Genomic DNA, 22196 nt, shown 5'->3' with positions numbered 1-22196 from the left:
TTTCCTCATCCAAAACTTAATCATCTGCTTAATAAAGCACTAACATCTGCACTGGTATAAAACCAAAAATAATCTTGGATTACGTAAGTTACCATGGTGAGGGGAATAAAAAGAGGGACAACAACTTTTCTCATGATTTCTCCATAAGGTCAATTTTTTTTGAATGGCAGAAGATACCAGCCTCTACTCATTATCACTGTTGTGCTTCTCTGAAGTACTTTAGAATTTTGTTGATCACAAAAATGTGTGATTGTGTTAATGAATGTAAATTAATGACTTCACTAACTGGAAGATCAGTGAACAAATGTAAATGCATGTTTGCTTAAGCATAGCTAATGCCATGAACAGTTTTTTTCACCTTCAATTATAGTTCAGTTATATTTATTATGCCAATAATATTCATGTAAAGGTGCAGCAGACATTGGAGTAGTGTGATAAATGGAACGGTGCCAGAATTTGTCAGCATAGTGTAGCGATACAAAAGGAACTGCATATACCACACACATAAAATGTGGACATTAATTTTTAAGGATTAGTAATACTTTAAAGGAACTAATTCAGGGTTGGGATATTGTTCTTGTTTTACAGGTAGATTTTAGCAACCTGATAAGTTTACCAAGAAAGAAGAAATGGCAGAGCCAAGACAAGAATATGGTTCTTCTGACTTCACTGCCTCACATGGCAGTGTCAAAAAATGGTAAGCCTTTACAATTTGCAAAATGTTATCAAGCATGAGGGGTCAGATTCAGTAAAGGGTTGTAGGAACTGAAAGTTGATCATCTGAGGTGTAGCACAGAATCTAGAACCCTGAGCAAGATAACTAGCTTCCATATGCAAAGAATCTGTGATAATAACATGATCCAAAGTAATTAACATATTAATCACCGATACTTACAGCCCTTTTTTTAAACTGTGACTGTTTAGTCAACAGAAGACTACTAATGACCACAGGTACAAATCATAAAACTCCTTTTTCAAGCACCTGCTTTTTCAGGAAAATGCTTCCTTCTTAAAATTCACTGCACTGAACCATTCTTTAAAGACAGCTTTTTGCATCATTCCAAAGAATGAATGAAGCTTGATTCTTTAGAATATTCCAACAAGAACTGGTACGTGCCCTTTCTTCAGTAGTCACTGTCTTTCTCATTCAGGGGATAGGTTTGGATTTAATTCTCTTTCAGCTAGAGGAAAAATAAATTCACTTTTCTGCCACTCCAGTAGGATACCCTAGGGTTCCGCTATTCAGTAAAGAATTTAAAATGTAGCGGGATAGAAAGATAACACAGATATAACACAGAGACTGGTGCTCTTGCAGGGCAAAAATTATGTCTGATCTCAAGACATTGGGTAGCATATCAAACAATTTGGATTAGTTAGTGTCCTGGTTTCAGCTGGGATAGAGTTAATTGTCTTCCTAGTAGCTGGTACAGCTTGAGTTAGGTATGAGAAGAATGTTGATAACACACTGATGTTTTCAGTTATTGCCAAATAGTGTTTAGACTAAGTCAAGGTTTTTTCAGCTTCTGATGCCCAGCCAGCAAGAAGGCTGGAGGGGCACAAGGAGTTGGGAGGGGACGCAGCCAGGAGAGCTGACCCAAACTGGCCAAAGGGATATTCCATACTATGGGACGTCACATCTAGTATAGGAACTGGGGGGGAGTGAGGGGATTGCTGCTTGGGGACTAACTGGGTGTCGGTCGGTGGGTGGTGAGCTATTGCACTGCGCATCACTTGTATATTCCAATCCTTTTATTATTACTGTTGTCATTTTATTAGTGTTATCATTATTCATTTCTTCTTTTCTGTTTTATTAAACTGTCCTTATCTTAACCCATGAGTTTGACTTCTTTTTCCCGATTTTCTCCCCCATCCCACTGGGTGGGGGGGAAGTGAGTGAGTGGCTGCGTGGTGTTTAGTTGCTGGCTGGGGTTAAACCACAACAGTTAGAGTGAGTGCTCTGGGCTGCCACTTTCAAAAGAAAGTGGTAGCTGCAATTCTGCTTTCTGAATAGCCCCATGCTGCTTTTGTTTAAGCATGCCCCGAGGAAAAAAACCAGAAATGTCCTTGTGGTACCTTGCTATAGGAGTATTCTGACTTTAAGGAGTTAAATGCAGACCCTTTTCAAAACGGTAACCATTTAAGACACGTAGCTGAGCTTTGGGTGGGCACATGTTAAGAGCCACACTTAATCTCTGGGCTTATTAGTTGTATGTTAGGAGAAAGAAAGAAACAGTAACTTGACTGGAAGTTCAGTAAGGCAAATAAAGGGAGTTTTTGAATGGTTGTAAGAGCTTGAGAGAGAGGCAATTGGACAGCTGAAGATAACTAAACCTCCACCACTCCATCATTGGATTTCTTACAATCTCAATCATAATGATTTATGCAATTAAAAAAAAGGTTTCTGCAGGGTAATTGGGTTTCTAGGTTGGACGTTTGTCATGGTTTAACCCCAGCCAGCAACTAAGCACCACACAGCCACTCGCTCGCTTCCCCTCAACCCGGTGGGATGGGGGAGAGAATCAGGGGGGGAAAAAAAGAAGAACCTATGGGTTGAGATAAAGACAGTTTAATAGGACAAAAAGGAAGAAAATAATAATGATAATAGTGACAATAATAATAATAAAGAATTGGAATATACAGAAAAAGTGATGCAATTGCTCACCACTTGCTGACTGCTGCCCAGTTAGTTCCCGAGCAGCGATCCACCCCACTGGCCAACTCTCCTCAGTTTATATACTAGACATGATGTCACATGGTATGGAATACCCCTTTGGCCAGTTTGGGTCAGCTGCCCTGGCTGTGTCCCCTCCCAACTTCTTGTGCCCCTCCAGCCTTCTTGCTGGCTGGGCATCAGAAGCTGAAAAATCCTTGACTTAGTCTAAAAGCTACTTGGCAACAACTGAAAACATCAGTGTGTTATCAACATTCTTCTCATACTATAATCCCAACCATAACACTATACCAGCTACTAGAAAGAAAATTAACTCTATCCCAGCCAAAACCAGGACAAAGTTCTAGTTCACTGAGTAGGGATTTTGAATACAGTAAAGAGGACAACAAGGCATATATCCAAGAAATGGAGAGAGATTTACTAAGGAAGCAAACATTCAATGTTACTTCCAAGAACTTACTGTGAAAAGGTGCTTTTCTAGTTCTTTTTGGATTGAATTGGATGTCTTTGTCCTCTTTGTACTACGTGAAAAATTATTAATAACATCCCTGGTAAAATGCTCTTATTGATAGTGTAAAACCAGGCATCCCCACCTAGATTGAGATCCCTGGCCAAGCCTTGCAGCAGTAGCACTTGCTACAATATCATTGGGCTGGTCTCAGTTCTCCTATCACAGAGCAAATATAAATAGAGAATTGGCTCCATCATTCTTCACCAAATGATATGTGGATCCAAGGGAATCCACAATGTAGCTGTTCCTAACTGTGTTAGCTGGTGTGCAGCCTTTGGCAGAAAACTTGAAAATAATACAATGCTTAAGAAGATAATATGAAACTTAGAGATAACTGGTATAATCTTCCTTCCTCCTCATTCAGTACAAAAGTCTGAAAGATATGATAAACTTGCAACAGCTATTCTCAAAGGTGTATTCTTACTGGAGAATGTGATCTCATATTGCTAAAGCAGTGCCAGCTGTAGCAGAATTGAACCATGATGAAATCCTTGTCTGGCTCTGGAGGTGAGAAAGTTCATGCCTGTTCAGCCACCAATTGCATAAGGTATCATGAAATAATCTCACATGCCAGGTTATTAGTGATCCTGGTTCGTGACCTAGGGCTGCTCAGCAAGTAGGATTCTGTGATGTAATGAGGGGTTGTGACATCAACAATTCACTACTATGTTTGCCAGCTTGAGGTGCTAAGCCAGAGTCACCTCTTTTTTATTATGTAGTGCTTGGTACACCTGTCATGGAGCTGCATCTCATATGAACTCATGTGGGAGTTTAAGATTTAAGGAGAAAAACAAGGCTTGGACCAGTGTGTAAGAAGAGATCTCCCTCTTACCTTGTCCTCTGTTAATAAAGGATGTCTGAAAAGGATTGTGATAAGGAGAGATGCTCTGCTCTTGGACTACTGGATTTCAAGAGTGCTTTGAAGCAGTTCCAGAAACTAGTTGAAAAAATGGTAACCCAGAAGACAAAGGAAAGATTAGGCTTGTATATTAAAGATGATGGTAAGAGATACTCTTTCTGATAGAAAAGTGTAATTTTCATATGGAGAGAAGGTGTCATAGAGACAAGACTATAAGAAAGACCTCAAATTAATGTTCAAACTGTGATTTCTTGATTTTTACAAGAAATAGGCAGATTACGCTATGAGAATGCTTTTTTCCTCTTGACTTCTGGTCAAGACATAATGCTATGGTGATTGCTCACAAAATATAATTGATGGAGTTGCCACATATACAAGTTAGCACAATGCAATGTTTCTAGTGATCTGTAAAAGCACAAACCCAATGAATTATGTAAATCTAGTTGCTTAATTGTAAATGATGTGGGCAGTTTTGCTTTTCTCAATGTAAGTGGCTATTGTTGCATGAAAGGATAAAGTTTATCCTAGACACCGTTCAGGTTCAAATCAACAAACCAGAATCGTGGTATGAAAGTAAGGGAAGAAAGAAAAGGAGAGATTTTTTCACTTATTATCTTATCTATTTCCTGTCATGCACTGCAAATCAGGTAGTTTTGAAAAGACTGAACATTAAGACTAAATCTTTTTTTAATTTTTTTTTCAAAATGCTTTAGTGAATACAGTGTGAGGAGCTAGAACTTGCATGCTATTGATATTGAAGGAGAAATAAAACAGAAGATAGGGGGGATAAGGAAGGAAGCTGTATCTTGCCAGTTTTTAACTCTGTGGATATTGTCCTTCCCATACAGATGAGATAGACTATGATAAGTTCTATACAACCACACAGACACTTTTTGGTGCAGAAGTCAAGGATCATAATATTAAGACCTTTTTCAGGAAGATTAGCAACAACCTTGATGCAAGGACAGAATGGTGTGAGGTAAGGATTTGTAAAGCTTTATTAAATATAAATAACTAATTAGAATCTTAAAAGGTAACAGTATTTAGCTGTTGATTATGTGTTGTGCTTGAGTCTGCTGTTCCTGAGCTCCATGGCATACTGGGGCACTCTCACGTTATTTATCCTGGCCACTATTAATTTCCTAAAAAAAAAAAATTATTTGGAAAACAGATATGCCTTTGAAGCTATAAAATTAGACAAAATGTATTGTTTTGGTTGATCTAGACAAAAACTAAATTGAAGAACTGGCTTAGAGTAACTTACTTGTTGCTGTTATCCTATTCAAGGAGTTATTTTTAATTTTAACAAGTTGAGAAAGAAAGAGGCTCCATGTTTAGTTTGATAGTAAGCAGTTTAGAAACTTGCATGTGTCCATTTGTTGATTAAATGCAAGTTTCCAGGGAAGACATTTGAAGATAGGAGGCTAAAATCTGTCTTTGTAATTTCTTTTGTGAAATTTGAGTGATGATGTCCATTCTGGTATATGCCTTGGGAGCTGAAGGAGTTTGTAACATTGTAAAAATGTAGCTCTTTCTAGCTTGTGTTATTCTGTGCCCTATGCTGTTATAATTTTAGTTTAAGTAAGAAAAATCCTATGTTCCTAGTGCCAAAGCCTGGAATGTGAAGCTTGAGCATCAACAGATCAGTATTTAGTGTAAGTGGAAGTTGTAAATATGAAAATAACCCCTAGAGGTATCCCTAACCTATTTCACTAGAGTGAGGACTAGTTCTTTCAGGCCACCTTATCAGTGAAAGATTAAGTGTGGAAGACCTTTGCTGAGCCCTGCCTTTCTGCCCTTTTTCATGTGGGTAAACAGGTGGGTATTTTGCAAATGACAGTGTTGTCTCTACAAGCTTTTTGCTAAGAGATTCCCTGTATTGGATTTTCTGCTGACTATCTCTGGCTAATTTCAGACTTCTAAATATATCATGCAAAACAGCTTAACACATGAGAGAATCCATGCTGCTAATTCTAGCAGATTCTTAAGAGCAAGATTTGCTGATACTGTGCTGGTTACAAAATCAGTCCAGTAATTTCAGCAAGCAGGACTATTTTTTATTCCAAATATGTATGATTTTTCTTATTCCACTCTTTCAAACTGTGAGACGTATCTGTCTTTATAAAGGCATGCTATTGGAGGTCTGATAAGAGAGGTTAATTGGAAAGAATTAAATAAAGCCTGGTTAGGTTACATTTTTATTTGTAGGTGAACTACTTTTCTTTCCTACCCCTATCTATCTGTTTGGCACATCAGCTGAATTTGCAAATCAAAATTCTTATTAAACATTAATTATGTGCCACTGGTTTACATGAGTTGAGGAAGTTGGCCTCTGCTGTCTCTGAACCAAGATCCTTGAGCCTGTTATGCAGATGCACATGAATACATGTTAAAGCGTGACCTAAATAAATAAAAACATTTTTCCTGCTTGTTTTGTGAAAGAGCACTGATTTGTCTACCAGAACTGCTTATCCTCAAACAAAGTTTGATATACTAGATTCCTGACAAGGCAGGAGGATCTGGAGCATGGAGCCTGCATAAGTCCAGGTCTTCTCCTGAACTACTTCACTGATACGCATTGGCCTCAGGCTTCTTGACAAAATGCAAAATGTCTGATGACTACAGTATGCAATATGTGCTCTGAGGATAAGTCTATCTTTAGCTAAACCATCACAAATGCTTTATCTCCTTCCTCTTCCCCTTTTCATAGGGATGAATCTGGCCTTTACTTTAAATGTGAAGCTTTAGAGGTATGGCAGCATTTTCGTAGAGAGTTTTTTAACCAGTGAATTCTGTATGTATTATTTGAGTCTGTAGATGGGCAAGATCCATCTAATCCATTTTTCTGTCTCTAATGGTGGTAAATACCAAATCTTTGTAAAAAGCATGTAAAAATGAGGTAACTATGAAACAGTAGATCTGGTTTACCCCTCCTAGATTCTGGCTGCACGTAGCTTAAGGATTTTCTGTGCCAGAGTTGCAACTGCACTCTGTGTTTAGTATCCCATGATGGACTTTTAATCTATCCTTTTGTAAATTCTGAACCCACCTAAAAAGGATACTTCCATATTATCCACAGTTTTACACATTTTGTGGAAAACTACTTTGTCTTGTTTCTTTTAAACATGGTGCTCTTTTTCTGCATGTGTTATGAGAAATTATGAACATTTGGCTCTAGAAAAGTATCTTTTATTAAGTTATTTCCCATGGATAGCATGTCAAGCAACTGTTCTATAAAAATGACTGTTTTTTACATTGTTAGAGCCAGTCTGTGTCAAGAGCATCCATCATCATATGTTACTAAAAGATTTTGTTTGGTTTTTACCTGAAGACAGAATTGTGCAGATGGGACATAACTTCCAGCACACAGTAACTTTCCTATGCTAGCATAGGTAGCATTGCATATATGGCAAGTCTTTGCTGGACTTAAAGCCATAAGGCAAGGTATTACCAAGTGGCATGAACTATAAATTCATTAGCATATTTTCATTTTATGTTACACTGGAACATCATATTATTATCTGAACCTTGAAGATACCTAACACCTATTCTTTACATGTTATCAACAATTGCTATCAAGTAATTTCCTAATATCATCCTAAAACCGGTGTGTTCGGTCCTTTCAATTTAGTAAGGTTCTCTAAGGGAACATTTCTGGTTAATACTTCTCTTAACATTGTTTTTACTTACAATGTTAAATTACTCACAAACTTTGCTTATGTCAGGCATTAAAGATTTCCTTCAAGGACTGCCTCCAGGAAATCTGTGAAATAGCTGTAGAGGACATCAAACATCATGTAACTGTCTTCTAGTGAATTTGCCAATAAGCCCTCTTGAACAGATAGAACTTTAGGCCACATCCAATTCCTCTGTTATTAAATTCATCTTGTGAGAGGTAAATTTGAAATCTTTTATCTTTGTATGTCTCCTACTACTTACAAGCCATCTATTCTTCCCTCCTTCCTCTTTCAACATGAGAGGATACTTAAAGTTGAAGTCCTGGCTTTGCTCAGCATTTCTTCGAAACTCTCTAAAAATAGGGAGGGCAGAAAGACATTTCTGGATTTGCTGGTACATGATATACGAGCCAAGCTCTTGAAATGGCCAGCTGCCATCAGACATGCAGAAGTACTGCATGATTAGAGCACTACTCAAATTCTTGTACTATCCAAAATTCTCTACATAATTTCAAATTTTTTACTGCTCTTTGTATGATATTGGAAAGAGGTAACATAATCTCTTGTATAGGGGTGGCAATAATTACAGAAGCAAGCACAGCATGTGGTCTAATAAAAGAGGTGAAGCCCCTTCAGTTTCATTATGAAATCTGTGTGGGATTTGCCTGGGATAAAATTCCTCAGAACTCTTTCTATGAGCATTCCTCAAATTTTACCAAGTGTGAGCTGACTGATGCCAGCCTTTTAAAATTCCCTGTGTGTAAACTTTCTTGAAAAAAGAGGAGTGTGGTATTTAATGACTCTTCAGCATCTCACAGCTTGCATTTCAGTGAGATTATATTGAGTGCTGTAGGGAGTAAAATAGAAATATTTGTTATTTCTCTGTTCAAAAGAATCTTGATTAAAGTGTTAATGTGGGGGGGGGGTTTATTTATTTTCTCTTGTGGGAAGCAATATTTAACATAAAGTAGCTGGAAGGTCATCCATGATGGAAGTGGTAATTCAGTTATGAAATAGACAAAGATCAGACTATTTGAATCAGCTTCAATCAGACATTGATTTCTTTACCTTGACACGGCTTTATCCAGCACAGTTTGAAATATAATACTGCATTGAAAAGCTGCAGTGAGTTTGTTGCTTTTTTGTTTTCTTTCTGTTTAGTAGGAAAACTGATGGTGATATATATTACAAGCTATCTATACATTATGGAACATAAAGCTAAACTCCTTTCAGGAGATTTGTTTTATGGGTAGATTTGTTTTATGGGTAGTCTGGGTATAGAGAAACAGATGAAAACTGAAATAAGAAAACTGCTGAATCCTGGAATGCTCCAGATTTAGCTTACACTGAAAGAGACTAATTGTTGCATTGATAATTTGATTGTTGTTTAAGCCCAATTTACATCAACCATAACTTCAGCATCAGCTTTTGATCTGCCATAATTGTGGTAAACATCCTATCTGTAATGATTGGATCAAACCAGATATTTCCAGGCTTATTCAAATGAGTTCTAATAAAATAAAATGGGGTTGGCTTGTATCCTACATATGACATGGTGGTGGTCTTTTTTAATTTTGTTTCTCTGACAAACTCTGGAGTTTCAAAATGGTTCAGGTAATCCTGGAGAGTTACTAATGTCAGGAATGAAGCCAGTGTTCTTTGTTCTTCTAGCAATGCCACAGGCTTATAAGTGCAGCTGTACCACAGCTCTAAAGTCTCCTTAACTCTTTTTCACCTCTTGATATTCAGAGATGTACATATTTACTTACTGGTGAGAATCATAGACCCTTTTTTTCTTTCACCCATATCTGTAGCTCTTCCTCTTTTTCTTTTCTTTTTTTTTTTTTATTTTTAAGTTGACTTCATTTAACACTTCATCAGCCCAAGTCCCACTTGCTTTTCTCATCCTCCTTAGCCTTTTCTTTCCTTTCAAGTGAAACTTTTATTTTTCTTTTTCATCCCTGTCCTTCTGAGTTCCCCTGCTGCTTTTGGCACTGCTGAGCATGTCCTCAATCTTGAAGGTCAAGGAAGGGGGGATACACATCACTTTGTTCCTTTGATATTTCTTTTTTATCATCTTTGCCTTTCTCTCCCACACCCCCCTTTCCCAGAACTCTACCCTGACCCTTTGTTCCTCTCTTCCTCCTCTCACAGATCTAATTTTCTCAAATTTACCTCTCCATATCTGGCCTCTCTTTAGCTTGACAAAATCTTACAAATATATTTCCATGACCTTGTGTGAGTGTTCCTATTTCTTTATCTTCCTGATGTTTCTCTTTTTCAAGTACCTGCGTGTTGAAGGGTTTCCTAAGTTTCCAGCTGTCTCCACAACAGTATACCCGTCTCAAAGGACACTTTTTTATTATAAAAAAAAATTAAAGTAATTTAAAATCTTCTCTTTAGTTAAATTAGGACCTACCCATAGTCATTTACTGGCTTCAAAATTTAAAAGACCTATCCTGGACAGTCTAACAGCTATCATTTGTCAATGACTTGGGAAACTGACCTCTGCATCTCTTTCCCAAATGGAGCTGGCACTTTGAAAGCTCTATTTTTTTAGTGGCAAACATCTGAAAGATGTTTAAATTGCATTTTTCTTCATCTTTTATGCTCTTTGTCAACCTCTGGTAGACATTATGGGGTGGGGCTTGTTGGGATCTCCTGTCTCCATGTTGGAGTCAGCAGAAGCCATTTATGCAGCTGTAAGGGATTTCTAAGATGCTCTTTCTTTGGGCAGTGTTCTGCCTGCTGGGTAGAAGCAAAAGATCAGATGTGTAATTTTGTTATAAATTGCTTGTTTTGTTCTATTTTGTTTTGTTTAGATTTTTGGCTATTTCATAGGAGAAAGTGATGCCATGTCTTCCCAGATGAAAGAAGAAAACATGGTTTTCTTTGTATCTGAAAAACAGCAGATTACTCATGCAGGTGACATACTTCATCTTGTATCCAAAACTAATTTAAAAAAAAAAAAATAATTGTGCTTTGTGTTGCACACTTTATTGAAAGTGTAATGATAAGATCACATGTCTGCTTATTACTCCTGCTGCTTCTTCTTCTTATGTGTTCCAGAATATGTGTTTTTTCACTAAACTCATTATGTCTGAACGTAACACTGCTGCCTTGCCCAGTTCTCCATTTTCCTAAATTATTTTTAAATTATGAACTTGTCTGACTCAGACTATTTATTTATGTCTGTATGTCTATAGTTATTCTTTGCCTTTCTGTATTTTTTAAATAGCGTAGAAAGAACTGGCACATCCATAATGCATTAATGATATTTAAAAATGCAACATGATTATTTAAATCAAGTATTGGATAATCTATGATATAATGCACTATTGCCTTGGAGTTGGTACCAATATGCATTTCAGGAAGAGAAAATGTTCTTTATATTATGGTTCTATTTGTTTAGATATTCTGTGTCTGTAAGATGAAAAGTAATATTTTGTCATTGACAGTTGTCAAGAGACAAGATGTGATTAAGGGTATAGTGAAGGTGCCTCATCTGGATTTCACAATAACATCCTCTCAGAAAGGAGTGCTAACTATTTTTAACAATCAGGTAATTCTGACTCAAACAAACTTTTTTATTATTCCATTAGGCAGTATATATGGGAACTGAGTGAACTGTGATCTAGCATGCAAACTCACCCATAAAAAAAAGCTTGATATCTTTTTTTTTTTATTACAGTTAACTTTGTCTATATTTTTTAAGTACAGTAGGAAATATACATTGTTATTTTCAATTATAAACCTACTGAACAGTCCACAGAAGTTGATAGAAAGTAGAAATGGCTAATAAAAGACATTCTTAACAGAAGTTAGTTTAATAGAAAATAACCTGTGTTTCTTTTTAGAAGAAGTTTTCCTGAATACAAAGTATGCTATTGGAATTAACTTTTGCATAAACAGTGGAAACCAGAGAATTACATATTTTCTAAAGCTACTGAGAATATCTAGAATGGACAGAAACATTTTTCAGTTGTTTGCAAAGAAGAGTTATGTAATACAGCAACATCTAGAATCTTGAAAGTCTTGAATTTTCTGACAGTCTGTATGACACTGCTTCACAGTTACCCCCGTTATCAGCAAACTGTAAGGAGATCTGTACCATTTTAAGTAGAAGTTTAGTCTCAGGAAGCTGTTAAAGTAGAATTTGTAATTGAGTCTCCCAGATGATTATATTACTATTTAGAGGTACACACTTCCAGATGCTATGAGGTACATCACACATCTATGCTCATTGGCACTTTACATTTGTACAATTTTAATACAACCAGTTGATTAAAAATTGTTTCAGACAATGCAGTAAAGCTTTAAAGCAGCACTAATGCTTTCTAGGGGTTTTAGCTAATTAGTGCATAATGCTTTTGACAGGAGCGCATAAAGCAAGAAAGGATTCCTGTGGATGATTAAACAACAAAGCAGTACTGCAGTTTTAGTAAATACTGAAATAATTTATTTGAAAGCCTAGTTCTCTGTCCTCCAGAGCATTATCCCTCTTATGCACCTACGAGAAATAATTTCACAAAGTATAATGTTAAAAATAGCTCTCTTCCCCACCCCCTACCTCCCCATGCGGTTTTCAAGTTGAATTGCTACCTCCTCATAGACTGGACTGATGTCACTCTGACATCAGTGACTGCATTGTAAATGATTTTACACCCAGCTGCTTAACACAGTGAATTAGGGACCTCAAATCCCACTTATAAAACTGTATGTTCTGAAAATGACTAAGGCATTGCAACAGCAGTTTACTCATGGTATGATCTCTGTCTCAGCTGATCTGAGCAAATGAGTTTTGACTTCATTAGAATTACTCTGATATATCTTGATGCAAGCAAGAGAAAACTCTAGTTCTTTAGCATTGCAGTCATTTGAGTCCTATTGCTAGAATATGACTTCACATCACACAGACAAATATGGAGTTAGCATCTTTCGCATCAATCTTTTTTTCTCAAAGACCAAGGATTTAAAGAGACCTGGCCTTGAAATCTCAGCTAGTGAGTTGTTTTGTCTAGTGTGGCTTTGCAGCATATTGGTAAGGGAATATCAAGATGCTTGCCCTGAAGATGCTGCTTGGTGGGACTTGTGCTCTGGATGGAGAGGCCAAAAAATGAGTTCATGAGCAGTGCATTAACAAATAGACAGAGGCTTGTTTTTGCATAATTGTTGCATTTTTAAGATTATTAAACATATGGTGTTCTTGGGATGCACATGTATCCCACAGAAGTCAGTGTGTTCCATGTACATGAATGAATAATATTTGGTCAGATATAATTACTGAATCTAATATAATACAGATTTTAACTGTGCTACTTCTGGGGCATTTGACTAGTAAGAAACATACATGTGGAGGAAGAGACAGGGCCATATTCTGTTCATTCACCCTGGTGTAAATTGATGTCCAGTGCAACCAAGCTTTCCTCAAGATCAGCTTAGTATTATTCTCTTTGCTCTTTGGAAAGCAAATATAACTTGACGATTTCCTTAATGGTTGTGTTATATCTTTGGAGTCAGTTGACAATCTAAAGAGTTTTTATTTGATACTGCGTAGAAACTGAGAATAGTTAAAAACTTTAAAAAACCCCTTCTTTACAAATAAGAATAGGAACTATAAAGAAGTTACAAACCATGTAACTGCTTGTCGATTTATTAAACTTCAGTTAAATAAGAATTAATCAGATTTTTTATCAGCAAATAATTAGTGTCAGTCATGTTAGATGGCATTAAGAATACTTAATTTAGTCTGTATACATCAGGATAGCTTTCAAGATCATCTCCTATTTCACCAGTGATAGTCTTCTGTCATCCGCTATGTAAATTGCTAGTGAATCTAATTATTGACTAAAAGAGGGCTTGGAGACTTTTGTTAACCCTGGTTGCTGTGATAAGAAATACCACGATCTCTTTGCATATATACAGCTATGGGAAACTGAAGTGAAGGCAAAGAAATACTCGTTTGTAGACCAGCCAGGTCTTGGCACTGGTGAGGCCGCACCTCAAATACTGTGTTCAGTTTTGGGCCCCTCACTACAAGAAAGACATTGAGGTGCTGGAGCATGTCCAGAGAAGGGCAACCAAGCTGGTGAAGGGTCTGGAGCACAAGTCTGATGAGGAGCAGCTGAGGGAGCTGGGGCTGTTTAGTCTGGAGAAAAGGAGGCTGAGGGGAGACCTTATCGCTCTCTACAACTACCTGAAAGCAGGTTGTAGCAAGTAACAAGTGATAGGACAAGAGGAAATGGCCTCAAGTTGCACCAGGGGAGGTTTAGATTGGATATTAGGAAAAATTTCTTCACTGAAAGGTTATCAAGCACTGGAACAGGCTGCCCAGGGAAGTGGTTGAGTCACCGTCCCTGGAGGTTTAAAGGACAAGTAGATGTGGTGCTTAGGGACACGGTTTAGTGGTAGACTTGACAGTGCTAGGTTAACAGTTGGACTCGATGATCTTAAAGGTCTTTTCCAACCTAAATGATACTTTGATTCTATCTGAGGGATAAGCATTGCTTTCTGCAACAAATGTGGACCTAATATGCTTCAACACCTGTACGCATTTCTGCATTATCAACCATTTCCTGTTTACTCTAGAACATGGGACACTTACCCTTCTCAGGTTCTTAGGCATGGATGCTGCCTTGATCAGCACAGAAGACCTGTAGGAGTAGGCAGCCTTAAGGAAAATTCTCTGTGCACGCTCTATTTAATGTTACTGTACATAAAGCCAAATCTGATAACAGTGCATGGATATTAAACTCTTGATTAACAATAGTTTTAAACTCTGCTCAAAGACTGTCCATGATGACACTGGGCATCACACTTCTATGGGAAGAAAGACTTTGATCCTAGCTTCTTGGTTTATGAAATGTGGAATTGCTGGGATGGGAATGAGGCACCACTGCTTAATTACTGATGAGGGGCAGGGGCAAGAGGAGGTGAAAAAGCAGCTGTGGGTGTTTCAGAAGGCAAAAGGTTGAAATGGCTTTTGAAAAGTGAATAATAGTTTTGTTAAAGGACAAAAAAGGTAACCCTGTCTCTACTGGATGATGGTGACAGGTATGCCTACCACCCTGTGACTTTAAACACTTCAGGTTTTGAGTCACATGCTACACTGTCCACGAATAGTTAAATTTGCTGAAGGATGCTGTACCAATATGTGTATTCCTATTTGCAGCCTAAAGTGCTACCTCTACCTGGTATTTGGCTGGCACTAGTTGACATGTCATCTGGGCCAGCATTAGCTTGGTTTTCTGTATGACACATCCTGCCTTTTACAGGAGTTTAAACTGTTCTAGCTGTGAAGGACCATTAGAAGCACAATTCCATCCGTACAGCTGATCTGTACTCCACTAGTAAGAAAATGGTATTTTTTTTACTTATTTTGCTCACTCCAACATCTCAATTTAAAAAAAATAAAACACCACCAACAAAAAAACAAACAAACCATGAAACAACTGAGAGAAAGAGAGGTTTTAAGTTCCTGACTATACCTAGGGGAACAGACACTAGGTAGGTTAAAGATCTTTCTCAGAAGATCTTAACTGCAAACTTTCTGTTGGTTATTATTATTCTGTTCTTCCTGTGATACAGGAGAGCTGACTGTGTTCAGACTTTTAATTTAATTGCTAACTTCTAATTGTGACAACATTTTTTTTTCTTTTTTTTTTCAGATGAGGGTTCTGGCAACCACCAGTGTTGAAGTAAGTTCATTTTCCTCCTTCTGTTAAATCATTTTAATTAAAAATCAGTAGGTACTAAAGTGAAATAATTAGAAACTGAGCATTATTCTAATGCTACTTCCAACCTTGATGTTCTGCATATTTGTCATAGGGTGCCATAGGTCAAACAAGTTCAGTTTATTTCTTTCAGTTATAGAAACAATTGAGTAACTTGATTTCTTTCCTCTGATAAAAAGAAACCTCAGATAAATGCTGCTTTTTCTACCAAATTGTCCTTCACCTATTACCTTTCTGGACTTTTTTCTTCTAAGATCCAACATTTCAATTGTCACTGTAAAATTTAAATAAGAAAAATAAGTTCATTAGTGAAAAACAGTTCTACATCTTGCTAGGTAGATTGGTTGGTTACACAGTATATACTTTAAAACCTCATTTTTACCCTGGGAGTATTCACTGCACATTTTAGGTAATGAGCTTCCTTCAGATGACATGCAGACAAGAGAACTGTCATCAGTCTTAACAAAGTGACATGACCCCTTGCCCTAAAAGTCTGTGTAGGTATCTTGTGCCAAGGAGCAGTGCATTTTGTTGATTATCTCTCACATATTATGGATGTTCTAAAATGCAATGGAAGTACTCCAGAACACAGGCCCTACTACTCCAACTCAGAAAACAGCTCTGGGTCTGGGTTGCATTTAATTTGTTGCTAGGACTCATCTGACCTGAGGAATCAATGCAGAGAGGCAAATTGTGAGAAACATTCTTGGGACCCATCGACTTCTGGAAACTTTGACTAGAAACAGTTTAGACCTTCTCCTACAGCTGTGTTATAAGAGTGAATTTTAGTAGTTTGTTCCTGCTTTGCATGTAGGAACAATTTCCCCAGTCCAAATATGCAAAGGTAGAATCAGAACAATGTTTGGTGCTTGTCCTTGGAGGTGCCAAGGGGAAGAAGCTGGAAGAAGCTGGAGCACCAGCCTGATGCTGCAGTGGGCAGCACATGGCTGCAGGGTCCTTTTCTTCTCTGAGCACTAAGCACTAATCTTAGAATGATTCCTCAGTGGATGTGGAGGTCTTTTTGCTGTGACAGTAGGATGCTACTTGGCAGCTATGGCAGAATTAGGCACTGTTGAAGGACATCTCTGCCTTAAAAAGTGTGAAAGGAGGATATGTTTAACATAATGATATCTTGCAGAATTATGGTGTAATAGCATAATTCTTAGGATTGTGATTTCAAACAAATAAACAAATATAATACCAAAACTGGTAGTTTTAGTATCCGTTGTTTATTATCTGTGAGCACCCACTTCTGTTCAGCTCTGCACCAGATCTACTACTGTGTCTGTTGTTACATGCCACTCTCCCATCCTTTCCCAGTTGAAATATTTCCACTTTTTTAGCCTTCACTAGGGAAAGGAAGTACGTTAGAAATAGTTTGGATTCCCTGCCTTTGGGATGGAGGATCATTGCTGCTGGGGATCACTGGATCGGTTGGGATCATTACTGCTGAGTATGGCAGTCTCTACCATAGGATGTAAAGTCTCTGAGGGGGAAAATCTTTGGCTTCCCAGGGACATTTAATTTACTGGAGAGGTGATGGTTAGTGAAGAGAAAAGAGAAACCCATGCCTGCGTTGCTGTGAAATCCTTCTGGCTCTGTGTCTGACAGATTTTATGGTATTTGGTGATGTTGTGTTACCTCTGTTCTTGTGGTTATATTCACTTTTTTGGCATCAGAATTGTAAAATTTTCAGGTTTTCTAGTTAAAAATTATCCTCTTCTGCTTTGTGCTCTGCCTTAAGGAATAGGCAATCTTCTCTAACATTCTTAGTTAAGTGTTTGCATAGTTCTGTCCTTAGCCGATTTACATTCTTCTCATCCTTCCTCTAACTACTGCACTGAAAATAGAATTAAAATGGCTATTACTGGACTTGAGGTTCCTGAACTTTTTGATGGTTGTTAAAAGATTTTTATGTTTGCAGAACATAATATTTTAAGCTATTTTGTTCTTAAAATTGAAAATATATATCCTAATCCCAAATTGCGTTGAAATAAAATTCTGGAATTTTTGAGTCAATACATTCCACTTTCCAGACAGTTGAAATATATGATGCTATTAAATCTATTAACTTGGGGATTCTTTGAGAGATATATCTCTAGAATTGTGTCACAGTTTTTCTGTTGTAAAGCATGCTTATTAAAACTGAAGCTTTGCATTTTAATAGCTTTTATCTAAACACTTATTAAAAATCAAAGTACAACATCTTATGTGAGTGTAAATCATCACCCACTATTTGCTTATTAAAGATATGGTGAACTATATTAGTTGAAGACCTCAGCACCAAATGGTTATAATGTACAACTGTGAATAATACCTTATGATTAATTTCTGAATAGCTAAAGAGAGTAAGCTGCCTTTGCCTTGCAGGGCTTACATGTCTCTTTTTTGGATCTGCAGTCCATTCTTTTCTCACTACAATTATTACGCCATTTTCTTCCGCTTTAACATCATCACCAATACTGGCATTACCTAACTGACCAAGAGATATATTTGTATGCATCTTTGTGCAAATGAAGTAAGGTACTGAATTCAGAGATAAGTTATCAGACTCCAAACCTTCCATGCATTGATAAACCATGATGTGTGTAGAGGCTGGCTAACATTGCAGAACAATCCTTAGATTCCTCTACCTTCTTCCATTCAGTGTTCTCATTCTCAAGGTGTTTCAGAACAAAGATTTACTCAGCCAGAGTAACAGAGGTCTTGGCCCTGAGGATATTGAGCCAGAAAGGCTGTGAAATATAGTAGTTCTAGAAATAAAATCCAGTGGACTGCAGCCATCAGAACTTTCCCAGCATCACAGTGGTATAAAAGGAACATGAACTATTGAGTACAGATCATTTACTGTTTTGTTATGGAGAACAGGTCACTTCAAGAAAACCTGATTTCATTTCTTGATGGGATCATGTGACTGAGTGAAAAGAATAGAGGCATAAATATAATACACTTAAAACTGTACAGTATTTGACTTAGTACCATAAAACTTTTTGTTTTAAAATATGACCACTGAAAAAAACACCAGAGTGCACGGATTAACAATTGTCCAGCTGACAGGTCCCAAAAATAGTAGTCAGCATAAAATCATCATTGAATGACGATGGGAACACTGGTAGTGAACAAGTCACTTCTCTTGAAGAATGGAAATGAAGCGTCTTTTAAGCACAGCATAGAAAAGCATAAACAGACCCAGTGGATAAGCCAGACAAGCTGAACCAGAAACTGTGCTGGAAATAAGGGAGTGAAGAGAGACCCCTTGAGTGACAGGATGAAACAAGGAAGTAATGAAAAGGCTGATCTGGTGCAGCTACCTCGTTTGTCTGTCAAGTACAGCAGTGCTAAGAAGAGAAATTCTTATAGCCTTTGCTCTAAAGCTGGAACTAGGCAGCATGTTTTGCTTATAGTCTCTGGCAGAGTGTTCTATCAGCCACTTCACAGTGTATCAAATTAATCTATTCATTGTGCATTGCTTTCTTCAGGACTTTCGTACTTTTAGTTTCTGAGTAGCCTCAAGCCACACTAGGAGACTGTTTTGGTCCAGAACTTTCATTTTGGATCTTAAGGATAGAGCACCATGCTCTGCTGTTTACACGGGCTGTTTATTCCACAGGATGAAGTCCTTGAACAAGAACTGGCCTGGAAGGCAGTGCTAGCTAACTTGAACAATCTCTCGGTCTCTGTTAGGCTCTAAACTATGTCAGTGGACATTCTCTGGAGCATGCTATGCAGGAAGTCAAACTCAGTTATTATAGTGGTCTCTCCAGGCCTTTATAACCACTGATCTTTAGTGTAATTTAAGGAAATTTGCTGGAATTATTAAAGACAAATTTAGTGCAATTTGTCTTAAGATAGGAATAATTCAGTTATATGCATGAAAACACTTCTATTGCTGGCTGTTCCAGGAAACTTCAATTTTCTGTGCTCGATTTTTCCGACTGGAAACTTCTAATAAACTGGTGCAATAAACAGATTTTGTTTCTACTTTTGCTGTTATATTATCAAATATGACTGTGCCTATAAATAATGCAAAATGAAAGAAGAGAATAAATCTGGAGGACATTTTACTAATTCTTGCTTTCTGCTGGCATATACAAATTGCAAGTCGTGTTGAAACCTGATTTTTTCAAATATTTTTTTAGACTGCCTATCAGTAATTAGAAATATTTATCTTCTATAGAGAGGAGAATCTTACAAGAGAATTTCTGTCTTGGCCAACAATTTCCTTCTGTTGAAGTGTTGCTTTCACTGCTTTCACTCAAAGTTCATTGCAGTTTAGATGCTGTAAGGAAAATTTGAATGTGTACCATTTTGTTTGGTTTGAAAACCACTATATGGTTTTATCTGCATGTGTATTAGACATAAGTTGATGTGTATAGTCTTTGTATAGATTTTGTAAAAAAAAAAACTTCATATGAGCACGCGTTCTTATTTACTCTTGAAACCAGAAGTGGGTTTAATGCTTCTTATGTTGTAATTTCTGTCAGTGTTTCTCTCCTTTTTAGTGAAATAGTATCTTAATGATAATCAAGTCTCTAAGCCAGTGGATGCTACAATGCAATGGCTAGGATGCTTCACTGTAAAAGAAAGATCAAGCTCAATTTTACCTGACTCATTTTTAAATGTTTGCTTAACTGCAAGCAGACCTTTGCAGTAAAAGTGCGTTACAGTAAAAACAGTCAGAGCAGAAGGCACATGTTATTCCAACATCTGTTTCCCTTTCACTGCTAATTCTTTAGGGGAGTAATAGTCCTCAACCCCATAAAAGAAGGATTTTCTTTGAGAACATGCTAAGCATTAAGGTACCTTTACATAGCAATGCATGGATGTGTGTTCCTTGTTTCATTTGCCTAGGGACTAACTGCTGCCTAGTTCTTGTTTGACAGTCTGATTTTCTAGGCACAGATACTGTGACAAGAGAGGGAAACTGAAGCCCATGCTCATGTCCTTTTTGGTGGTTCAGCATCATTACCTACATGGAGACAATAGTGAGGGAGAAACTGATATCCAGAATTGCCTAATAAAACTGGAACCAAAGCTATTATGTAGATTGGTGGGAAGCAGAGACTATTAAGGCCCTGTAGAGTGTAAGTATGTGGACTAACAGACTACCATGTAATTAAGAAAATAACTAAATTTTGTAAAGTTTAGTTGCTTAGTTGTGGAAAGTTAAATGTTTCTCATTTTTCCTGGATGTGAAGGTTGAATCTCACTTATCTGTGCCTATGAAAATGTAGAATAAATTCATTGACTCCAGTGGCTACATCAGATTTTCAAAGGGGCAAAGGGTCCCTGGCATCTATCATCAATGAGAAAGGATCTAGCTTTCTCTCTTCTGTTGTTCTATCCTGTGGAAAAGGCTCTGACCTCAGCTGAAAGAAAAACTTAAAAGTCTCAGTGTCAGGTGTCAACATGCAGTAAATACCCAGTGCATTTTCATCTGCAGGGTAGACATGGGATAAGAAGAAAAAGACAACACTTCACAGAATGTCAAAGAGGGGACCTATTGCTCCTTTAGAAGAAAGCTTCAGGAAAGTAGACTTTGATAGTAAGCCTGGAGACAGAGGTTAAAGGAAAACATTTGCTCTTTGAGACATTTAAAGAAACATGTCTGGAAACTGTAGCTCACTGCTGGACATGTGAACATCATTGTTCTGTTATTTTGCTTAATTGCTCTGTTAGAATTAGTAAATTGCGCCCTGAGAGAAGAATATCCCCTGCCAGCCCAAATGACACCATTTTCACTCTGTCCTATGTTCTCAAAGTATTTGAATTTGACCTTCAGTATGGGCAAACAGAATAGTAGCCTTGAGCTAACATGCCTAAAAGACATTTAAGAATAATGAAAATGTTTCCTTTGAGTTGCCAAGCTAATGTCTAGCCTTTCCCACTCATTCTTCCTTAACTGTTACCAGACATCTGACTTTCTTCTGTCTTCCAAGATTATCTTCACAGGTTAACTGAGTTGTTTCTCCCAAATAGGTGAGAAATACTCTGTGTTCAACTGAGATAAGTCCCCTCTCAAGGCATATACTGACTGACATGGAAAGATTCAGTTACCAGGACAGCATATATGGGAGATAGAACTTTTCATGGAAGGGGGACATTTGATCTGTAAATAAGGACTAGTCATGCCTTCTCAGATCACTGTCCTGTAATGTGGTTTGTTTTATTTAATTGTTTCAAAGTAATACCAGAGATTCTTGGTTGTTTTTCTAGGCAAGTATATAACATAAAGTTTTGGTATCAATGTTTTAAGTCCTTTCATCAGGGCTTGTTTTATTGCCTATAATTCAACTACAACACAAAAAAGAAAGCAAAGGGACATCTGCCCCTTTGACTTTCTCTGTCAGCAGGCAAATGCAAAGGTTCTCCTTACTGCTTGGCTTTGTTCTTTGCCTCTGTGCCATGTCACTACATGTGACAGCCTGCAAAACCTTTGCAAGATGCAGCTGTGTTACTCTGCATCATCACAAGCCAGCACTACAAAATAGTAGCTTAATTACAAATGTAAACTCATCTTCTTCACACCAGTTAGTCATTGTTATCTGACACTATTGTAAGGACCCCAAAAAGCCACAGTTAACGAAGTCTTCCGTATGAATTACCAAGCAATCCATAAGGCCATTGCAGGACTGACATTTTCCATGTGTTTATTGTAGAAAACAGGACAAGAAATCCTTGTAAATGCATCATCACTAGTTCACAGGCCATTAGGAAGAAAGACGCTTTCTCCTGCAATAAAGTT

General features: G+C 37.4%; 1 protein-coding gene across 1 annotated transcript in view; it reads left to right on the top strand.

The window, feature by feature from the left end:
• Positions 1-629: 629 nt before the first annotated feature.
• WDR64 (WD repeat domain 64) overlaps positions 630-22196 on the top strand; it is a 78223-nt gene continuing 56656 nt past the window's right edge. The window contains exons 1-6 of the mRNA XM_049830711.1: positions 630-697; positions 4035-4183; positions 4890-5020; positions 10541-10643; positions 11177-11280; positions 15386-15415. Coding sequence (XP_049686668.1) covers positions 630-697; positions 4035-4183; positions 4890-5020; positions 10541-10643; positions 11177-11280; positions 15386-15415 — 585 coding nt within the window. The remainder of the gene's footprint in view (positions 698-4034; positions 4184-4889; positions 5021-10540; positions 10644-11176; positions 11281-15385; positions 15416-22196) is intronic.

This window comes from Accipiter gentilis, chromosome 28, assembly GCF_929443795.1.
Source record: "Accipiter gentilis chromosome 28, bAccGen1.1, whole genome shotgun sequence".
In the NCBI taxonomy this organism is placed as follows: domain Eukaryota; kingdom Metazoa; phylum Chordata; class Aves; order Accipitriformes; family Accipitridae; genus Astur; species Astur gentilis.
Note: the sequence above shows the minus strand (reverse complement) of the source record. Positions and strands in the feature narration are given on the sequence as shown.